Source organism: Embiotoca jacksoni, unplaced genomic scaffold (genome assembly GCF_022577435.1).
Source record: "Embiotoca jacksoni isolate LCO1_2020_lvr unplaced genomic scaffold, fEmbJac1.0.p SCAF_22, whole genome shotgun sequence".
Taxonomy (NCBI): domain Eukaryota; kingdom Metazoa; phylum Chordata; class Actinopteri; family Embiotocidae; genus Embiotoca; species Embiotoca jacksoni.
In genome coordinates, this window is record NW_027185363.1 from 4878989 (window position 1) to 4901407 (window position 22419).

The window sequence follows — 22419 nt, forward strand, 5'->3', positions numbered from 1 at the left end:
AAACAATATGTACTGAATAAAATATAAAGACATTTGTCAAATACATACAGCAACAAATTATGACCACCTTCTGTAACTGCCTTTTCTTATTATGTTAATTCAATCAAAAGTAAAATAATATTGGGAAAAAATACTACAAAGACTTACATTTGCTTCACATTTTATGCAAATTCTACATAGGCTTACAGAAGTTGGTATCACAGTCTACCCTATCGTTTAACCTTTGCACAAGCAGAACGTAGGAAAACAAGATCCTCAGTCGTTTGCACATCACTTCACACTGTTTATTGCAATTAGTCTGATTATTCATAACAACATCTTCCCGAGCATCCCATTGTAGTCGGCCAATCCAGGAAAGTGATTTATATCCGGTCGACTGTCATAGGGAAAAGGAAGTGAGATGTTTTGGAGCGGTTCTGTGGTAACGCGCACACGCCCCCACTCACACGGATAACCCCTCAGAGCTTGGCAACTCTCCAGAGCCATGCAGGGGCTGCGGAGTACAGCGGGAGCCTGAGTGAGAAGCACACATTGTGCACTGCGGGACCCCACCAGCCCCGGCCCGAAGGCACAACTCTCAAGGACATGGAGAACTGGGGCAGAGAACTTCCAAGCTTCCCACTGTTAGGGCAGGCTGAGAAAAAAGGGAAAGTTTCCAAAGTGTGTCTGTCTATGAGAGCATAGTGAAATGTGTTGTTCAGACAGAAAACATAAATTCTCTTGAACACCGATCGTGCAAATATTTTGTCAAGCCCAGAGTGGTTCTCGTCAATGTATGACATTTAAATGTGAAATAAAACCGTAGAATTTACGCTTGAATCCATTTTTGTTTTGAAAGCAGGGTTCAGACTGGTGTTACAAGTCACACAGGTGGGTTGCAGTAAAAGAGATATGGTGAGAAGCAGTCTCTATTAATACATGTGCATGGCAAATAATTGTGTTTGTGGTTCGATATCTGTGTATCCAGGCTCTGATCTGCTAGTCAAATATAATTACTGACTTGCATGACACCCCAGCAAGTGATACATTTAAATCAATGGATCATGCAGCCCTGTGGTGTCCATAGAGAGAATTGTAATTCTTGGTTTTGCAGGAAAATAACAATGTAATCCAAAAATTGACTTTGCTGCTTACTGTTGTACTAAATCAGTGTTGTGGTGTATAATAAAGTAATAAATCAATTAATGTTTACTCTTCGCAGTGTGCTTTAGGGTGGATCTGTACGGCAAGCTGAAGTTCTTCTGGATATTTTTCTGAAATGTGATAGAATTTTTTTAAATTTTTGTTTTAATATAAATAAAACTATGGGGGAAAAAAAGGCAAAGTCTTTGACACTGCTGGAACAAGCAGTGGAAGCAGCAGCCCTTTCCTTCATTGTCCTTCCAGTCAGGAGCTAAGGTTTGCTGTGGGTCAGCCCCCTCTCCCTCTACATCAAGGGGAAGGAACCACACTGATCTGAGATGGAGTACCCCCAACCAAACCTTACCACATCGACCCATGCCACCATCCTGGGCCTCTAATGGAAGTCCTGGGCATCCAGACGCCTCCCCTGCTCCAACATGGGCGTCAAGTAGCGCTCCTCTCATCACTGGAAGCAGCAGGCCTCACAGCCCTCCTTCTCTCTCCGTGGGACTGGCTTTTTTTGGAACATTGCAGGCAGATGTGTCCAGATGAGCACGTTCGAATTTGTGGGCCCAGGTTAATGCTCCGCCAGAAGCCCCGGAGGATCAATAGCTTTATTTCCCTAAAATGCCGGCATGGTGAGAACCAGCTCACGGGGTGCATTTAATACCGCCACAGTTCCAGTGACGACTGGGTTGTATTGATTGTGCCCATGTGGAACTACGTGCGCCTTCTGGGGAAGGATCTATTTGTGTCACCCTGGGCTGGGATGGGGGCTCCACTGGAGGAGTAGAGAGCTCAGCCAATGGAGGATGCCAAAAACATCAAAACAGCCATGTTTACAGATTACCCAAAGGGAAAGCAAATTACAGCAATTATGCAGGCTGTGGGAATACTGATATCAGCATACCTGCTATTTTACCCAGAGACTACTTTTTGGAGGATAGAAGACATACAAAACCGCACACTCAATTTCATTTGATGGTGAAACCCTCAACAAACGATGGGATTTAAACGAAACACTGCACACCAAATGCATGCAAAACAATGCCTTTCTAGGGGATCGCCCTGTTTGTGTATGTCGGGTCCAAAAAATCTTTCCAGTTGTTTTGAAACTAGATATAATAGCCTACCCAAATATCTGTGAAGCAAGTATGTATCTGGCAGGCATAATAATGAACATGTAATACTGAATGTTGTCTCTAACATATTTTCCTTTTTTTTTTTTTTTTTTTTTTTTTTTTTTTTTAAACAATGGCAATTAATCAGTCTTTGTAAACACGGCAAATTGCTTTACAGAAAACTAATTTACCCATACAGCATTTATCTCATATATCAGTGCTCAGACAACATACAGAGTCTCATCCAAATCATGGGCCTTTTGTTTGCAGCTGTCGTGACATATTCATGACTGGGGCCATAATAGTCAGATTCCTGTTATATCCCCCAGGGAGAGCAGAGAGGATGGTGTCACATCCAATTACTGCGGCACACTGTAGAGGTAAATCAAAACTCGTGCCATGAACTCTGGAATCTAAGGTGCACGCACACACACACGCACGCACACACGCACACATACACACACACACTGCATGGGCAAAGTGAGACAACAGTTATATCAACATTGATAGAATATTGGAAAACACACTCTCCTGGTAACTTGGAGGTCATATATGGCTTACACAGAGACATAGGACTGGCTGGAAGCTGTTGGCTGCCCTCTCTCCTCAAATCATAAATTGACATAAGATCAAGGCGTATAAGTGAGGCAGACAGCGCTTACTCAAGATTTTAAAATTATGGATTTGCTAGCCAGCGTGCTGATACTGAAATTTCAGATGAGGGCAATGATGTTGCCCCTTACTGGACGTGAAACAATCAGGTCACCATGTTCACCTTCTCCTCGGCACCAGTAAGATGCTCCTCTGCGGAGCCAAATGAATGCCTTTGTCTTCCTCCACAGTAGTCTTTGGGAGGCCTGGTGGTTTGGTGGTTGGAGGGTATCTCAGCAGTGCATAGCCCCGTTTCACCCTGGAGCGGTGCAAAGCTCCTGCCCAATAAAACAGGCTGCATCCCCAGGGCCCCTCCCTCAAGCCTCCAGTCAGCGCTTGTTTTTGCACCATTTATTTAGTGTGACACATCTCCAATTAAACTGTGGAGGCTGCTGCATTCCCCCCATAACTACCTCTTATACCTCCCCATAGACTTTCTGTCACACTGAGAGTGTGGGTATGAGAGAGTGAAAAGGAGAGTTTGTGTGTGTGTGTGTGTGTGTGTGTGTGTCTGTGTTGGGGGGGGGGGGGGGGGGGGGTGTAGAGGGGGTAGAGGGAGAAAGCGAGAAAGAGAGAGAGAGAGATCACATCTTGCCTGCCAGCTATGATCACAATGTCATTTTCTCTTCAGTGGTTAGGTGCCTCCTCTGAAAGGTGCCCTGAATTATAATTATCAAAATATTGAACAAGATAATCATCCTCTTAAATGATGCTGCCACTTCACTATTTGTCTTGCCATCCCAGAACATGCACAGAGTGATGCTCTCCTGTAAGCTTTCCTGATATTGATTCACAACTACACAGACCAAAGACTTTTCTTTTTTTTTCTTTTTTTTTTGCACATATTAAGACTATGCTTCGGAATACTGAGTGGTTCATTAAGGAACAACCACTGATATTTCCAACCAAAATTTCTCCACGGCCTTACTTTAAGTTGGGTCCATCAATTTCAATTCACCAGCGTCTAAAGTAGATCTTTCATCGGAGGTAAGAGTCTCCTTGCCACCTCTTCATCCTCCCACAACGGCCCCAGACACAGTCACAGGAGGAGTGACTTTGTCCGACCCCAATACCGTCTGCGAGAGCGCAGCTGAGGGCAGCAGCTGCCAGGGAGGACTGGTGGGGGAGCGCCCAAAACGCAAGCTCTGCCAAGCGGCGGGGCCAGGGGGAGCCCCAGTGGCAGCTGGGAAGGGTGGGGCAGCCAGCTGTGGAGCAGCAGGGTGGAGGGGTGACTAGGCGACACCACTAAACCTGAGCAGGGATGCACAAATGTGCACACAAGCACATACAAAATTGAAATGTAGGCGCACTCAAAAAAAAAAAAAAAAAGTTCCCACTTGCTTTTCTTGAAGCACTTCTGTTGTAGCCACATTTACACACTCACGCACGCACGCACACACACACACACACACACACACACTCTCATCCTCGGCATAAGGCAGCCCAAACCGTCTGTGGCCCTCTAAACACCAACACCACTCTCCCATCACGTGCTTCGGCCACACATCTGGTCCACCATCTGTATCACTCCCCCCAATGTGACAGGTAGTCCCTCTCCCTCTCTGGAGGGAGCAGAAGGGGAAAGTGGGACATGGAAGGTAATTTTGGGTGTAAATGTGCTCTGGACCTCTCTGGATGCATCTGGACAAAGCAGACATGCTGCTGAGCCGGGCAGGGTCATTATCAGTTGGAAACCGACTACCAGATAGCAGATGAAGACAAAACAATTATATCATACCGTCACATTATGACAGCACCAATAGAGCACGTCTTGTTTATGTTGTCAGGATGAATGCTTTTGCACTTCTGCATTAACAGCCTCGCAACAAAAAAAAAAGGCCAAATGCTATGAATTAACACATCAAAATATATTAAAGATTCTTCCAATTTATTATAATGTACAGTTATACATTGCCATGACACAAATGTGATCACCACTTGAATGGGGTGCAGAATGAAAAATATTAAAACAGCCATATAAACAATACCAGAGGACATTGAGCTCCTCTTCTTTATGCCGCTGTACATATGGGATCAATAAAATATGCACCATGATACAGATATCAAGCCAGTGATATAAAACTGCACAACCAGTCTTTACTGTGAAAGTAAGGAATTTTCCGAACATAATTTTCACATCTTATGTTACATATTTGACAGTAACAATATTATTCACACACACAACACTACTTGTATGACATTAACTCTGACGTTTATTCAAAGGGGAGAAGGGAATCCAGCATTGTCAACTAACCAACTAACATTTTTGACTAACAAAACAAAGTACTTGTCAGAAATATTATGTATACCAAGTTTGATCTTTCCCATTCACCAATTTGCAGTCAATGGACAAGACTGAGGTGCTTGTATAGAAAAAAAAAGGCTCCAGAGATCAATGAATTACAATTCACAGTGGCTACATGTTACCTTTTTGGGGACCTTTGTCAAATAAAAGTCAATAGCCATTATTCTGTCAGGTAATGCTGTAAAACATTTTTTTTTTATTAATAATCCAAATTTGATATTTTTTCCATTGTCTTCAAAACACAACTCAACACAGAATACTGTGTTTTAAGACATTACAAATGTTCTAACTCCACATATGATGTTCATATTTGTTCAAGGAATTTCTGTGCATGTCAAATAATTGTAACATTTTTGTACATACAGTATTCATAGTGTCCATGCCATTAAGATCGAACTGAATAGGTACACAATTCACCAACAAAGAAAATGTGCTGGATGGGATTATCATTAAAGAGCATTTAAAAAAACAAACCAAAAAAAAAAACATTGACACGTACACTTCATGAAATAAACAACACAGCTTTAGTACTAGTTTCCAATGTCTTATACAAAGTTAGCTTGATCTAAAAAGCATAAAATATATTTTTACATCATCACATACATCAAGACATGTACCATGGCCTAGCTGGAAGTTCACCTGGTGCATTATTTCATCTGTAAGTCCCCACACCATTCCCTACTGCTGGCATTATTGCTTCTTATGATCAGGGAGCTGAAGGATAGAGAAACAATGCACCACAGGAGATTGAAACTGTACATTTAAATCATCTATTATCCAAAATTTTGTTAGCCCGTTTCACAATCTGCAATGCTAAAGGATAAGGCAGTTCCATTTTTTTAAGGCATTGCTGCTTTGAGACTTACTGGACCGGAGGGTGAGTCATGGACTTTGACATTATCATATCAATGTACATGATCAACATCAATACATTTTATAGGCAAAGATAAAAGCCCAAAGAGAGGGGGAAATGCATCTTGTGTTTGTTGAATGGTGTGTTTTTGTGTCCGAGAGATTCTCTGAGCTGAAACCATCATTAAAGTCTGCTTAGCGGTTGACCAGAGGTCAAAGCTCAGACAGAGCTCAGAGCAGAGCTGTGTAGATTGCTGTGACCGTCTCTCATTGCTGGTAATTTCCATACTGGCCCTGTGGAGAGAAATGTGACAGATTCGTGTCACTGACCTTCTCAAAAAAAAAATACAGAGTAAAAGCTCATGTTCACAAATCTCAACAGGGTGCAAACAAACATCTGTGGTTTCAACCATATCATGCTGCAAACCATGATTTATGCCTGCAATGGCTGGTGTTGACCAGCAGGTGACAGCATGGCTTCACAACTTGTGAGCTCTAAATTGTACCTCAGGTTTCGGCAGCAGCATGGCTGAGGACGACATTCCTTATTAAATAGTGGACACTAGTTTCAAGTGAGACAATTTCAGTGCAAGAAGTATTTGATGCATTCTTTAACAGGGGTCGAAGTACTTTATGTGTTTGGCATTAATGGAAAATGCAATGGAAACAAATTTGGAAACAATGATTTGACAGTAAAATCTTAATTCAAATACAGTTTTTTTTATAAGCACAATGGTCATCAAAACCGGTATTGTAAATTGCAGATATAAAGGAGGGACACAGTCAAAGCAGGAGAGCTTTTGGCTGTCTCAATGCAAACTAAGCATGCTGTGTTTCTGGACCTCATGACTTACAATTCGACCCCTGGTTCATAACAAAATAAGAGTAAAAAGAAAAGAAAAGAAAAGAAAAGGAAAGGCTTAAGAAAAAGATGGAAAAAGATAAAGAAATAAGAGAGACAGAAAAAAAAAAACATAAGAAACATAACAAATGCAAATTAAGGCTAGGTGGTCAAGCGTCTAGATTGGACGTTGAGGTCTTCACAGCAACCATTACCTTTGCTTCTTACAGAGCTAGTCAGGGGTTCAAATCCCCGGGTCTTTATTTCCTCATGTGCCCCTGAATATTCAAAGATAAAGATATCAAAGTGTAGCTGTGGTCCCCACATAAGACCACAGGAAATACAGGGCAACAAATAGATCTCCCTCTAAACACTAAGGCAGAAGAATCCTCTTTAAAGCCCTGATATTTCACTGGTATGGCAAACCACATTAGCCAGAATATACAACCAAGACTCAGGATAACAAGTGAAAGACAACAGTAACACATACACTCTTCTGGGAAGAACAGATTTAACCACCCAATATGATGAGAGCATGCATAACATACTAATATCTACCTTCTAACTTCACTTAAACTCTATTCTCACTGAGAACTAGACAAAATATACATCTCAGTCTGGCAATAAACATTATGAGGACAAACTAAGTCCGATGTATAGACACGTCTTTGTGACTGTCCAGTGCCATACTCACCTGGTCGTAACCGTAAGGGCGCTGCTGTTGGCCCTGTGGGGGTCCAGGCTGAGGAGGGCGATAGCCCCCGTACTGCTGCCCCTGCCCCTGAGGATAGTTAGGATACTGTCCTGGGGCACTTTGGGAGGGACCTACAACAAACATTGGGAACTTAGGTTAAAATGATCTACGCTTGACAGCCTTAAGTGAACTTGCAACCTACAAGTGGACGTCGAGTACTGTCGAAAGAAACCCTGAATTCGGCTGCTTCTCATCCGTCGGCGTGTTTTGTTTCTTGCACCACACAGGTGCTGCTCACGCGGGGCATTTCCTTTTGAATCCTGCTTGAAAGAATTGGGTATCGTGGACCAAAAAAGACGAACCTTAGTCCTCCAACATGATTAGATGCAGATCCACGTATTTTAAATACGCGTGAGCAGGAGATAATATTCAAGCCCGACTTAATGCCACACGATGTTTACAATTATCACCTGCTGTCGGAAGAGGCGGTGGAAACAAACGCAGGTTTATTCTCAAAAATAAGAAACGGTGTGAAAAGGTTTTGCTCATTTTCTGTCTGCGTTTGACCACTTTGGGGAATCCCTGCGAGTTTACTATTACTGGTGGCCTGGGATAAAAAAAAGCTGATGGATGACAAAAAGAGGACGGTGGATATGTCAAGACTTATTTGTTTCGGCTGCCTACACGACGCCTGACTCCGTAATGAATGAGAACGAGTGAGTCAGGCAGGAGCTGGCTAGTGGTTCCCTAATGCAAGGACACATCAAGGAGATTCTGTTGGTCTTCATTAGTGAAGCAAGCTTCATTTAAAAAAAAAAAAAAAAACAGAAAAAAAAAAAGAAACATCACTTCATCAGCCCCCGTACACTGCAGTTATCTTTGCAGACGCTGTGAAGGACCGAGCACAGCCTGACTGGGGTTGAAGTCAAATGAGGCCCACGCAGCATCGTTAGGCGCTCATAATGCCTTATGCTGTTGAGCATAACCTTGTGGGGGCCTGAGAGAGCAAGCATGTGTATGTGCCAGATGGATCTCACCTCACAGCCTCTGCCTCTCCGCAAGCTCATTACTAACATGAGCTTTGGCTCAGACAGAAGGTGAGTGATGGAAAGTTCCAGAGAAAAATGGGATGAGGAAAGAAAGCCTGAAGAGCAGTGAGAACGATACTTAAATTTAAAGTCTAACATTTTTAGACATTTCACTTTATCAACTTTGGTTAAGGGATTAAATCTCAAAGCATTAATCCCAGTGTAAATACCCTGATGTTAGAAATAAGTCACTAATTGCTGGTTATCCAAGAAACGCCTGTCTGTCAGAATGTTTTTTTTCAGTGCGTTATAATTTGTGGTTTGCCGAGCTCCAAAGCACGATGACAACTTAAATTCTTCAACAAATATTGCCCGCCACTAAAAAAAACCATTTATCAACACATTGCTTATTTATCAAAAGTCTTTTTTTTTTGTTTTTGTTTGTCTGGCGGTCTACACACTCTTTGCTCAACGTCTGTGCACATCAGCTCCCTCAGAACGGTGCGTTACATCAAACTGAAGCACCGGGAGAAATGCTAATGTGGTGCCAGCCACCACTACTGATTAAACGTCTCTTCCACCGAGCTCCAATCCCCTAACCATTCATTAAGGTGGTCCTTTAATTCCTTGCTCTTGATGATGTCTTGACATGCACTTGGCACAGTTACAGTAACCACCAACTCACTCAGGAGGGATGATTATTCAACAGTTGAAAAAGGCCTCCAAAGAGAGCTGATGGTGCCTCCTACAGGACGAATATGAGCCTCTACTGAAAGAAAAGGAACTCACCGTAACCCTGCTGCTGTGGCGGGTAGCCCTGCTGACCTGGGTACTGCTGCTGAGGCGGATAGCCCTGCTGCTGGGGAGGGCCTTGCTGGTACGCTTCCTGCTGTTGGCCATACTGGGCATTACCTTCAGGGGGGAAAAGCAGGCAATGTGAGCAACTACAAAACAACAGCAATGCGGACACGTACACGTCGACTTACTGTTACTTAGGAGATCAATTTCATTAAATACTATAACGGATTCTGATACTATCTAACAGTAAATGATACATGTCCAGTCACCCTTTGAGTATCAAGCAATGTAACGAGTTGACATTTGATAAGTGTTTAGATATCTAATTTTTAGGTGGTACTCTATATTTTTGGAACACAAATGGAAACAAAAAAGCATCATAATCTACGTAAACTAAGGACAAAATGATCAAGATCGCTTCCATGACAGTCATTTTGGGAGGAGCTCTCATGCGGCCGACCATTGGCTTGATTAGGGTAACGTATCGTTCAACATTTTTGACGCCGGTACGGATAACTTGACTTTAATACCGGTTCTTTAATGATACTTTTGTTACCAGTCTTCTAAAATCTATTGTGATTAGAGGGGGAGTGAAACCCAGGTCATTTTCTTTAGCTCCAATTTACAGACATTCCCTAAATGCCTCAGAAGCAAGCGATGCTGGATGCTTCAATTTAAAAGCTGCACACAAAGAAGCCTCCTGTTACTGCAGCACACGCAACTCAAGACAAGTATGTGGCCACAAATCTGTTTGAAAAAGAAAAATAAAGCGCTCCAATGTAAGATTTACCCAGGTTGATATTAATCTTAATTTTGGTGGACAGGCCACCCAGGTAGAGCTTTTGTACATAAGAAAAATGTTGCCACAGCCCCGGTCCAGCCTAGATCCGGATATAGTGGTTGTAAACTTGACGCTACGACCTTCATCAGCTCAACAAATCCATAAACCTAAATGCATACTTTCAATTCATTCAGGAAATATTTGACATTTACCATATCAAAGCACAGAGATAAGATGAAACAGATCATACTATTGAAGAGTTCACTGATGCACAATGTTGTGCCTTGATGGCAGCAGATTTGTAACAGTCAAAACTTCTTTTTCAAAATGGCTGGATCGTTATTTAAGAAAAGAAAAGAAGAAGAAAAACGTTTGGGTTTGAAAGGTCAAAAGGAAAATAGTGGTCAGTAGAGGAAAAAACAAAAAAAACAAACAACAAAACAGTAAATGTTAATTGGACAAAGAAAGAGAAGGAGTTCTGTGTTTTCAACCTGTAATCTTGTAGCTTGGTTTGTACGGTTCATAATATCATCCCTACACACACCAACATGAGAAAACCTGCAGCATATCAACTCTTATAGAGGAGAATGCAATGGTGCAATAATTCTCAAACACATTTGGTGGTTTACAAGTTTACCGGTGCTGCTCTGCAATAAATCAAAGGGATTATTTACTGTGGTTGCACAAAATCTGGAGATTTGCAGTGGACACAGCATGCGCAATTAGTGCTTACAGAATATGAATGCAGTATTTGTCTACTGCATCAAAAATGCCTACAAACAGAATGCCATCTGGTTAGAAGTATTAAGTATCACGTGACATTTTCGTTTCACGGAGAATGCGAAGGATTTACATTTTACTTAAATAAAACTTTCGTACTGCTGTCCCTGACTTTTCTTTCTCACCAACAGGTAGAGCACGAGTCATGACTAAGGGGGCGGGTGTCATTACAAGACCGGTGGGTGCTGACTCATCGATGGACTGCATCATCTTTTGCAATAGGGTGCACCTCTGGCGTGCGGATGTCTCCTCAAACTTGGACACCATTGTTTTGTCTTTCGTCAGAGCTGAAATTCACTTTGATTTCCCCAGAAAATAATGAAGAAACTGAAATCTTTTCTTTGTCACAGTCTCTTTGCATCATTTGTGTTTTAACACAACTCCTGGGTTCATTTGTTGACGCTTTTCTCCATGTGACAGGAGGGTTCTCCTACCTTCTGAGGCTCCCTGTCCTGCGTGACTGTACTGGTCCCCATAGTAGTCTTCCTGCCCTGGGTACTGCTGAGGGGGTCCTACATACACATACACACAACATACACACAAGTAGATTCAAGGTGTTGTTGGATGGGTTGTGTGAGGGGAAGAGTAGAGAGGATGGAGTCCTTGGCGCTAGTTCTTGTTAGAAAGCTTTATTTGGTCGCTTGACTAATATTATCGGAGGCTGGAGGCTTTAGGTTACGTCTTTAGTCATCAAGATGTCTGCGAGTTACAGGAGTGGAAATAGAGGAAATTGAGAGAAACAAGGAGTAAGAAATGCAGGAGGGTGGGTTACGGAGAAGAAAGACCAACACTCACAACTTGCACACGTTAAGAGACACGAGGGGTGTACCTTGCTGTGGGGGTCTGTAGGGTGGCATCGGCCTCTGTCCCATGACATGGTTCCCTTGGTTGACCTGACCCATCATGCCCATTGGGTTCTGTTGTCCTGGGTAGTGCTGTCCGCCACCACCAGGAGGCATGTTGTACTGCTGTGAGGGAGGCTGCTGGTGCATCATTGGGCCTGTGGTACACATTACATCACATTTCATTTAGCTGACGCTTTTATCCAAAGCGACTTACAAGAAGTGCATTTCAACCATGAGGGTACAAAACCCAGAACAGGAATCAAGAAAATACAATTTCTTCAAGAAAGCCAAACTACAAAGTGTTATCAGTAAGTGTCATTTTAAGCGCTACTAAAGTTCTACTGTTCAAGGTGAAGTCAGAAGAGGTGTGTTTTTAGTTTGCGGCGGAAGATGTACAGAGTTTCTGCTGTCCTGATGTCGGTGGGGAGCTCATTCCACCATTTAGGAGCCAGGACAGCAAACAGTCGTGATTTTGTAGAGTGTTTAGCTCGCAGCGAGGGAGCAACAAGCCGATTGGTAGAAGCAGAGTGGAGGGAGCGGGCTGGGATGTAGGGTTGGACCATATCCTGGATGAAGACTGGACCCGATCTGTTCGCAGCACGGTACGCAAGTACCAATGTTTTGAAACGGATGCGGTCGGCTACTGGTAACCAGTGAAGGGAGCGGAGGAGCGGAGTAGTGAGAGTGAATTCCAACAATACACCAACAATAAGCTAACTCTCAAACAGTACTCAACAGATAAACCATACAAGCAGTATGTGGCTTATCACATACACCACTAAGAGAGATAATAAGGCACTAGAAAATCAACACAATCACGTGGAAACCAATAAATGCACCGTTTTACCTTGATTGGGCTGCATGTTCATATTTGGACGGGGCCCATAGTTTCCCATAGCTTGGCCCTGGGGCATATTCATTTGGCTCTGAGCTGGGATGCCCTGGGCAGAAGGGACGGTGTGATTGTAACCACCCATGGAGCCATGGCTGCTGGGGGGTATATTCATAGAGCCACTGGGCATGTTTGGAGGCTGGTTGGGGCCTGGACCGGGACCTTGCATGGGCATGTGATTAGGTCCTGGAAAACAGCAGCAGAGAAGGTACACGGCTCTTTGAAAAAATACAATTATTTAGCACACAGTCGTAAGTTTTAAGTTCCAAACTGTTCTTTCACGCGGTGATATATGGAATGTGTGTGTGTGTGTGTGTGTGTGTGTGTGTGTGTGTGTGGAATGCATGTTAATAAAGAATATAAATACATTCAGAACATGTTGGGATTTGAATCAGATCAGCCAGACCACATTTGGTCATAGTTAGGTTCACACTGTGGTCAGCTCTCAGCCAGATGTAACTGTAATCTGCACAGCATGACCACCTTCTGAAGAAAAACTATCAGTCCCACAAGGTGAAAGGTCATCTAACTTCACCTCTAGTTGCTAACTCAACTAAACCAGGCTGCCACACAAGCAGCATTCCTTGCATTGATCTGGGATGGGCCATGTTTGTTGACAAGTCAGCCAGCCTCTCCTAATTCATTTGCAGATTGAGATGACATCAAATTGTGGTCACGATGTATTTTGCCACCAGGTGTAAATGCAAAGAACCACGCATAGGACAAGATAACCACAATCAAATGGAGAACAAGTCCAAGACCACCACAGCTGGCAAATGGATGACATCATCCTTCAGCAGAGCGACCTCCCTCACAGTTCTGTGGTGTTGCTAGGCAACACAAGTGAGACAGGAACCGAGGGAGAGGGAAAAAGAGAGAAAGACAAGAGAGAGAAGTTGAGGTGTGCGTGTGTGTGTGTTCGTGTGTGTGTGTGTGTGGAGGGTAATCACATACCGGGCATCTGTCCATTCATCTGGTTCTGCATATGTGGGGCTGGAGGGCCACCGCTGACCATACCCTCGGCGGGGATGTTGTGACCATGAGGAGGCTGAGGAGGGGGTCCACTCTGGTTCATCCCACCAGGGCCCATGGGCATGTTTTGAGTGGGCGGCTGTAGGCGCACAACACAGACACAAAATTACACATCTGCTGTCTTGAAGCACATCTGAGGTGGAGCTGGTCAAAAGAGAAAACTCAAGAGAAAATGCTGATTAAAGACAAAATCTATATATAATAATTAAGTAAAACTTTTATGTAACTAATCAATTAGGATGCCAAAATTAAAAAAAAACAACAACTGTTCATTTAAAAGGGAAAACAGTCATGCAATACAATACACAGTGCATAATAAAGTCACTGATTAAACTGTCCTCAATAAAGTAACAGTTAGGGATAATCAATCACGCACAAAAAAAGGTTTATAAACACAAAATTGCAACACATTGAGCAATATCATTTCTACCTCATCAACAGTCATGTCAATATGATATACTGCAGCTTTACATGTGATGTGAATGGGCGGAGAAATAATGGACTTCTAAGCAAACCCAAATATGCACCTTTTACAAACTTAAGAGCACAAAACATGCTCATACTGGAGGTGCATCCATAAGTAGCACCTGCAATAGGTCCATAGATAAAACTGATATTTTACGGAGTAGTGCAGTGTACTAGTACCAAACGTCCATAACCTTCAAGGACTTGCAGTCACACTGCCGCATCAAAAGGCAAGATATCTGGAGTTGTGCTTCACTTGTATGGGTTAGATATAACACTTTTCATTACTTTGGTGACATTACTGGGGTTATTTTCTCAGCTGGTAAAAAGTTCCCTTGAGACCAGCATAAGAAATTCGATAACGACATTCACATGCTGAGTAGCAGTACTCCTTCTGGCAACCTGATATGAATCTGTTAAAGGGTGATATTTGTTTTACTTCAGTGAGACTGGATTTGACATTGAATAAGAAATAATCACATAAATATAGATGCAATGACCCATGTCTTGTCATGTCATGATGATTTGCTGGAAAATATATTGTTTTCCTGAGCTTGTTGACTTTTTAGAGATACATGGTCGGTTGGAGAACAGAAGTGACACAAACGTATGATTATCTTATAGAATATGATGCATTACTGTAGAGAAAAACTAACCAACACCACATGGCGTAGTTAAAACCAGCACAACCTTAAATAACAACAACAGTAAAATACACATTAACACAGCAGTAATAATCATTCAAAAGCATTTACTCCGGTGTGTACTTTTACTTTTGATACTTTAAAGTACATTTTGTCAATAATACTCGGGAGGATTTACACAATGTGGTACTTTTACTTCAGTAAAGGGACCTGAATGCTTCTTCCACCGATGCTCACAGTTTAACACCATTCACTCACTGAAAACAATCATCCAGCATCAATACTCACAGCAGGGAGAAGAGACTGCATGTTCTGATTGGAGTCTGCTATCGTGGCCAGGTACACTAAATTTCTGTGCAGCATCTGTTGGTACCTGAGTGAGCAGAGAGTCATCAATACCGGCTTTAACTTAAAAAAAAATTAAAAAAAAAAAATCAACGTGACGTGCAGAAAAGCGGGGACTTTCACAACTTACTGTGAACACTCTGCTGTTTTGCCTTTACTCTGGAAGTCCATTATGCACTGGATCAGATGGTTGTTTTCATCGAGTAACTGCAAAAAAAACAACAACAACAACAAAAAAAAAACAAATGTTATTTATATCATGTGCATGTTATTTGTGGTGGCAGGACATTTAAAATTAGAAACACAAGAACCGTTTTGTACAGTTGGCCCCTTTGTTCGCTAATGATTATTCTCTGGTAATTGTGAAACAAGGGGTGGAGGTGGGGGGGTGGGTAGGTAGGTGGTGTAGGTGGTGGTGGTGGTGGAGGCGTTTTCGTGAAATGTGAGTGTGCGTTTCTGGCTTAACAAAAGACGCGTCTTTGCTAGCTGGCTATCCTCAGCTAACAAAACCGCAGGCCTCCATTCATCTAAAACGCAATTCAACGTCGGTCCGATACATCGAGGGCGAAGGCGCGTCGCCCGCACATGGCGTCCCGATTCCGGGGAGATTCGTATTCACCCGCGCTTTGACCCTGTAACATTGTTCCCGATCTGCTCGGTCGGACGCGGACGGGGCACCGCTGCGTTTGATGATCACAGCGGCTAGCAGCGTTGGAGACGCGGTAGCCTCCATTCTGCGACGCGCTAAGAAGAAGAAGAAAAAAAAAAAGATGAATTACCTTTTGTATTCCAGCGGGTGTAATGTCCCCCTTACCACGCTGCCTGTGAGGTGCAAACGCCACCGACATGGTGATGCTGTGTGATATTAAAGTGAACTACAGCATAAAAGTCAAAAGTAGCTAACACACTGAGCAAATCGGTGGAGCTCAGATCAAACAGTTCAGAATACGATGCGATTTCGTAATGCGGTGGTCCGTTTGAGGGGGGGGAAGAGCACCGCCTCTAAATACACAGTTCGTGATGGTGGTTTATTTTGGAAATACATTGATGGGTAATGTTTAAATTACTCGTAGAAAATCAAAATATTTAAAGAAATGTATTCATAAAGCTGAAAAAGAAAAGACATATTGGAAAACACGAACTATAATTCCCCCTATTTTTCGTAGAGTGATGCAGCCTAGAGCTAAACCAAATGGCCGTGGGAGTATAAACTTAACCAAAAAAAAAAAAAAAGAGAAACGCTTTATTATTTATTCACAAAAATATAATAACAATGCAGATATTTTTTTTTTTAGGTAATAATAGAATATATAAACATATTACTCTTAGCTGTATGTGCTTAAGTTCACTCTGATTATAAAGTAATTCCCTCCAACCATCACTAAATGTACCCATTTGAAATAAAACCTGGTGTTGATATATTTAACATTTTAGTATTGTAACTTTCGAATTAAATATACATCTTTCACCAGGAACTTAACACAATCAAAATATGTGTCTATTGTGTTGTAGTCATAGCTTCCCCCCCTGCAACCTGCTTTTGGTATCACCCTAGTTCAGAGGTCTTGCGCATGCGCCGCTTACACCACACGGAGTTTTGGGGAGCTGATCGTTGCTAACTCGCTGAATCACTTGATTGCTGGTTTAATCTCTTTCTCTTGTGATCGTGTCAAGTGTCTCGCGGTGCAATGGCGGCAAGATACGACAGAGCTATTACCGTCTTTTCTCCCGATGGTCATCTATTTCAAGTGGAGTATGCACAAGAAGCCGTAAAGAAAGGCTCCACAGCGGTAAGTCTTCAAATGAAACTCACGCTAAAGCTAACGTTGGCAACATGGCCTTGTTTCCCCCCTTTCCTGTATTTCGCTCACTATTTCTGATTAACGGAGTCTGTTACGCTCAAGACCGTGTTTGGGATTTTTTTTTTACTGGCTTGTTGAACTGCTGATGTGTATTAGGTACTAACAGTGCAGGGAGTAATAAGTTGATAAAAAAAAAAAAGCAGGTATCGTTAGCGAGCATTTTGTCGCTGTGTCACTCTTGCTGTACTTTCTGTTTCGCTGTTCTCGTATCCAGGAACGATAGAAACAATTACTTTGATTTTCTTGTACTTTTTTTTTTTTTTAATGTTTACCACAAGTTTAATTCAACCATAGATTTGGTAAAGCCAGTGATTTACTCACTTAAAGCCGGTTACAGGTGAGTGATATTGTGTCTTGTGTGGGAGAGGCAGGAAGAAAGAAAAAAAAACAAAAACAAAAAAGCTATGGTCAATATTTAACACGTGGAAAAAAAATGTTTGCAAATGCAGTTGTAACTTTTAAGTATATAGTTTTGAGAGTAATCAGATTAATGGCTGGTCAACTTTGTGTAAACTCGCGTGGTATTTGCCAGCCTGCCTTATTTTGAGGAACAGATCAGATGGCAAACATGACCGGAAGTGGGGAAAAGCCGCTCTGCTGTGTTGTATTTGGTACACGGTGAAATTTAGCTTATCAGGTGATCTTCTTATTGAAGCAGATTCTCAGGCTGTTTAATCCATTTTTTTTTTTTTTTTTGCTGTTTACTACTCAAATCCTTCAATACCAACTGCCAGCCCCCCTCGTGAGTGAAATATTCTGTATTGCCAAAACTCGGCAGATAAATTAATTGAGTTATTTTATTTTATTTTTTCTGTTCAGGTGGGAATCAGAGGTAAAGACATCGTTGTCCTCGGTGTTGAGAAGAAATCTGTAGCGAAGCTGCAGGAGGAAAGGACTGTCCGCAAGATATGTGCGCTTGATGAACACGTCTGCATGGCATTTGCAGGTACCTCAAAGAACATCTTTCTTTTTTTTTTCAGTAACCGATTAATACAATCATTGTTAAATGCGACACAGTAGATCTAGTAGGTGTACGTCTCTTATTTTAGTACTTGTAACAATTTCCTGTTCTGTTTCGCTCGTCTGCTGTGCAGCCATTTACCCTCTTTCACTGTTTTGAAGGTCTGACAGCAGATGCCCGTATTGTGATAAACAGAGCTCGGGTTGAGTGCCAGAGCCACAGGCTAACAGTTGAGGATCCGGTCACAGTGGAATACATCACACGCTACATAGCTACACTGAAACAGGTATGCAACCTTCTTTTAAGTAACTTATCGTTTACGGCAATTTTACTCAAACGTGTCTGTAAGGTGTCATATTTGGTGGGCAAGAATGTTTTTCCACAGTTTCCGCTCTACCCGCTGGTTGATGGCTGTTTTATTTTCAATTAATCGACATACAAATGACCGGTAAAATTTGTACGTTGGTCATATCTAGCGCTATACTCAAAGCAATGGGCGCAGGCCATTTGGCATCTCTGCGTTAATTGTTGGCTTCGACTACGATGGAACTCCCCGGCTGTACCAGACAGACCCGTCAGGAACCTACCACGCCTGGAAGGTCAGCGAGTTTTCTCTGTGTACATTATGTTTTCCTGTTACTTTTACTCAACAAGTGTTGTATTGGCATGAAAACTGGATAATGATGGGTTGTTTTTTTTTGCTGTTGTTCTTGGGGGAAAAAATCAGGCAAATGCAATCGGCCGTAGCGCCAAAACCGTGAGAGAGTTCTTGGAGAAGAATTACACAGATGAAGCCATTGCTGGGGACAACGAGGCAATCAAATTGGCCATCAAAGCTTTGCTTGAGGTAAGGTCACATTTAGTGTTTGCACGGTAGTATTTGAGTAGTATTTGCCTTTGGGCGCTTTGTCATCAGCTACGTATACTTGCATTGAGTAATTACTAAACTGCTTTACATGCAGTTAGTTTTTTTTAAAGGCTATTTTACACCGAGCATTCCAGAAACAGACAGGGTCTGAAGGTGAAAAATTAGCTGTCAAAATAGTCGCTTCAAATGTTTTTACATCTATCATGGTGTAACGGTAATATAGTCTGCTCCCAGATAAACATTTTAATGACCTGCCATAATGTTTTCATGTGGTTGATTTGCCTTAGTGCTGGCAAAAACAGAACAAATTGAAGGGATTCAAATAACTGTTGCATATCGGACAACAAAATGTAGCCTTGTTTGTGTATTTGTACATTCTGTGCTATATTTTTAATAACATGCAGATTAATTGCTGTTAAAATTGCAATGTGTGTAGAAGGGCCTTGAAGCAGTTAATCAAATGTTAAACCAAATTATTCTTGAATTGGTCACAGTTTTCAATGATTTTTTTGTATTTTTTTTTTTGCCGGCCACAGGTTGTCCAGTCAGGAGGGAAAAATATTGAACTCGCTGTTATCAGACGGAATCAGCCACTGAAGGTACAGTGAGACAGATTTGGCTTTTGTATTGATAGCTACTCATTTATGTATGAGGTTTATTTGCATATTTTTTCTGTTTGCAGATTTTGGAATCCAAGGAAATTGAGACCCTGGTAGCTGAGATTGAGAAAGAAAAGGAGGAGGAGGCAGAGAAGAAGAAGCAGAAAAAATCCACTTGAATCAGTTAACTAAATTTGGTCTTTATTGCACTTGGAGAACAATATTATATTTGGGTTCCAATTATTATTGGTTTCAGAGGGTTTACTCATTTATTTCATTGTAAAGCGCTAAATCATAACCTGAGATTTGCAGATGTGCTTTTTTTTTGACACATTTCCATAGGATTCTGTACCAGTCATGAAGAAAAGAAATGTTTCTATACTTCCAGCTATTGAGTTGACTGGCATTTAAACACACACAGATCTCAAGTTAAGGTTTAAATCTTAAATTTACAAGATGTTTTTGTATCACTTGCCTAACAGCTCTGATGGTGATGAATCTCAAATGTTGAAATAAACTGTATGTGACATTCAGAACCATAATGAAACTAAATACTCAATAAAAGTGGACTTGTTTGTGTCTTTTTGATTAAACTAGTTTTATCTGTTATTCAAAATGGCCTTAGTAGATATATCTATGTAAGATTTTCATTACTCGCAACAATCCTGGTAACACTGACTGTTTTTTTTTTAAGATGAGTTTAGAGAGATAAAAAAAAAAAAAAAAGCAGAAAAAGGCCCACCACTCATTTTATTGATTATTCTACTGCAAAGCAAGTGCCGTGATAAAGATAACTACAGTTTAAAACCCTACCAGCGGCAGTTGCTTGTGTGGCTATAAAGTGCAGTGTTTTTCATTTATCAGCATTTTGTCAGACCTGGAAAAGGGGTAAAAAAAGAGAAGATAGCTTGGATTGCTTTATAAACTACTCACCTTTCCCTCAGTCATTTAAAACAAATTAGTGATGAGCGAGTGAAGTGTCTAATGGATGCCCAACGAGACTCCTTTTTTTTTTTTTGTGCGCTTCTCCTTTTTTATTTCACCCTAAATTCGCTTATCAAGCAACCGCTGCTCTGAATTCTCAACGACACAATTATGGCCGGCGGTGTGGTAGGGCTGCTTAATGGGATCCTGGCCTCAGACCCCAGTGGGAACTTTCGGTGACTTTAATCTGGAGCCCTTTGAAAAGTTGTGCCGTGCTGTGCTGAAGAGCCCCGGGGGTTCCCTCTGACTCTCACCAAAGACATAATGGTGAATGGTAAAGTCCTTCATTTAGAGTCATCTCCCCAAGACAGGATTTCCTGAGTGGCTGGCCTAGCTTCCTTGACTAGAGCAATTGCACTTTGTCTTGTTTGTGAGTCTTTAGATAGGCTGATGTCAGAGGATCAATTAAGCCTCTGACACAGTTCCCATACATGTCATTACATCCTAAGACTACAATAATAACTGGGTTTGTGTCAATTACTTTCAGGCGTGCCATCCGTGCACTAATTGCCTCTCCTTTGTGTATTCAAGTTGGAATTGGATATTCCTATGTTGTGGCAGCCATCGCTTTATTTAAGATTGTGGACAAACAGGTTCTCAATCCACTGGATGACAAAACAAGCCATATAGGTAAACTTAAACAAAGTTAATTCTGGGTTATCCTTTAGCTCCAGAGGTTATCTGATCCATCTTGTCAATAAAGCAAGAGCATCTTACTTTGTGCTGCGGCTAAGACTCCTTGTCTTTTGAACTGCTTGTGGGAAGAGTTTTTCTTTTGCTTTTTCTTTCTTTCTTTCTTTTTGCTGGCATTGTTGTTGCCCATAATCAGCGCCACTGTGCCTGAGGACAAAGTCCATCTCTCTCATCGCTGGCTGCTGCTCATCATTAATGCAGAAAATAATGGCTTCACCAGAGGTCATTGACGGAGGAACGAGGCCGGAGGACATGTACTCTCCGAGCAAGAATGCACACTGCTGCAGGCTGTCGACAGTGCATTGTTTGTATGCGCGCGCGCGCGCACACACACACACACACACACACACACACACACACACACACAGGCCAGTTGCACATACACATGGCAAACACTATTAATGTGAACACATAACATTTGAAAAAAAAAAAAAAAGAATCCTCACATCTCTTTATCTCTTGATCTGTCGTACACACACACTTTAGGCGAAGTGTGTTCTAATGTTGTAGTTTATATAGAACAAAAACTGGGGTAAAAAGCATTCCACATGTTTGGTTCTGATTTAAGTATTTGCTTGCTCGATAGTCTGACCCTTTTCCAGCTCCAGATGTATCCCTATCCTCTCCTGCTAATTTCTACCGAGTCACAGGCAGATTTCACTTTGAGGATCTACATTTTTGTCATGCTAATGTTCCACCCGGTGGCCATATTTCAAAGTATGCCCCTCCTGGGATGCTTAAAATTCGTCAGTGCAAAATGTCCTCAGGTCCAAATAAGGTAACTGCTTCAAGGGTAGAAGCACACAGACACTTGCCTCCCGAGGGAACTGAGGTGTAACATTAGTCCTCTGTCTTCTTGCTATCAACTTCTCTGCCAGCAGAGCGCAGTGTTGCATAAAAGCAGTTCCCATCATATCGCTTACACTTTGTCTCACTTTTTGTCCTACAGATTGACAGTATGACTCCCCTAGCAAACAGCGAGCAGAATCTACTGGCCACTGACGTGTTTTTGTCCCTGTACTTTTAAAAACACAGCCACAAAGGCTCTCTGAACAATCAAATCCACGGAGGGAGAGTTGTTTTGCTCAAAATTGTCAGATGAAAAAGCAACATTGCTCGTGTCCTCCAGCGATGGCCAAGCTGTCAAAGTGTGTTGGGTCATAAAAGGCTACGCTCTCAACACTGTCCCTTTTCTGCTTGTCACATGTCGACAGTTACACACATACACTATTTGTGTATAGCAGATTGGCCTGCCT

At 42.0% G+C, this 22419-nt stretch overlaps 2 protein-coding genes across 5 annotated transcripts; one reads left to right on the forward strand and one right to left on the reverse strand.

Annotated features, from left to right (window-relative positions):
• Nucleotides 1–6228: 6228 nt before the first annotated feature.
• ss18 (SS18 subunit of BAF chromatin remodeling complex) lies at nt 6229–16148 on the reverse strand. Of its 4 annotated transcripts, XM_069157424.1 has the most exons (11): nt 15976–16146; nt 15327–15403; nt 15140–15224; nt 13665–13821; nt 12666–12896; nt 11803–11973; nt 11408–11485; nt 9404–9526; nt 7587–7717; nt 7108–7170; nt 6257–6345 (listed from the first exon to the last, which is right to left on the reverse strand). In XM_069157424.1, the coding sequence occupies exons 1-10, from the start codon at nt 16042–16044 to the stop codon at nt 7153–7155; spliced, it is 1140 nt and encodes a 379-aa protein (XP_069013525.1). In that variant the 5' UTR covers nt 16045–16146; the 3' UTR covers nt 6257–6345; nt 7108–7152. The 4 variants fall into 4 exon arrangements, with proteins under 4 accessions (XP_069013524.1, XP_069013527.1, XP_069013526.1 ...); XM_069157423.1 differs by lacking the exon at nt 7108–7170 and having other exon boundaries at nt 6229–6345; XM_069157426.1 differs by lacking the exons at nt 7108–7170; nt 12666–12896 and having other exon boundaries at nt 6229–6345; nt 15976–16148.
• A 636-nt stretch (nt 16149–16784) lies between these two features.
• On the forward strand, nt 16785–20079 carry psma8 (proteasome 20S subunit alpha 8). Its single transcript, XM_069157427.1, has 7 exons — nt 16785–16986; nt 17878–18004; nt 18181–18305; nt 18496–18618; nt 18747–18866; nt 19424–19486; nt 19570–20079. The coding sequence occupies exons 1-7, from the start codon at nt 16885–16887 to the stop codon at nt 19663–19665; spliced, it is 756 nt and encodes a 251-aa protein (XP_069013528.1). The 5' UTR covers nt 16785–16884; the 3' UTR covers nt 19666–20079.
• Nucleotides 20080–22419: the final 2340 nt, after the last annotated feature.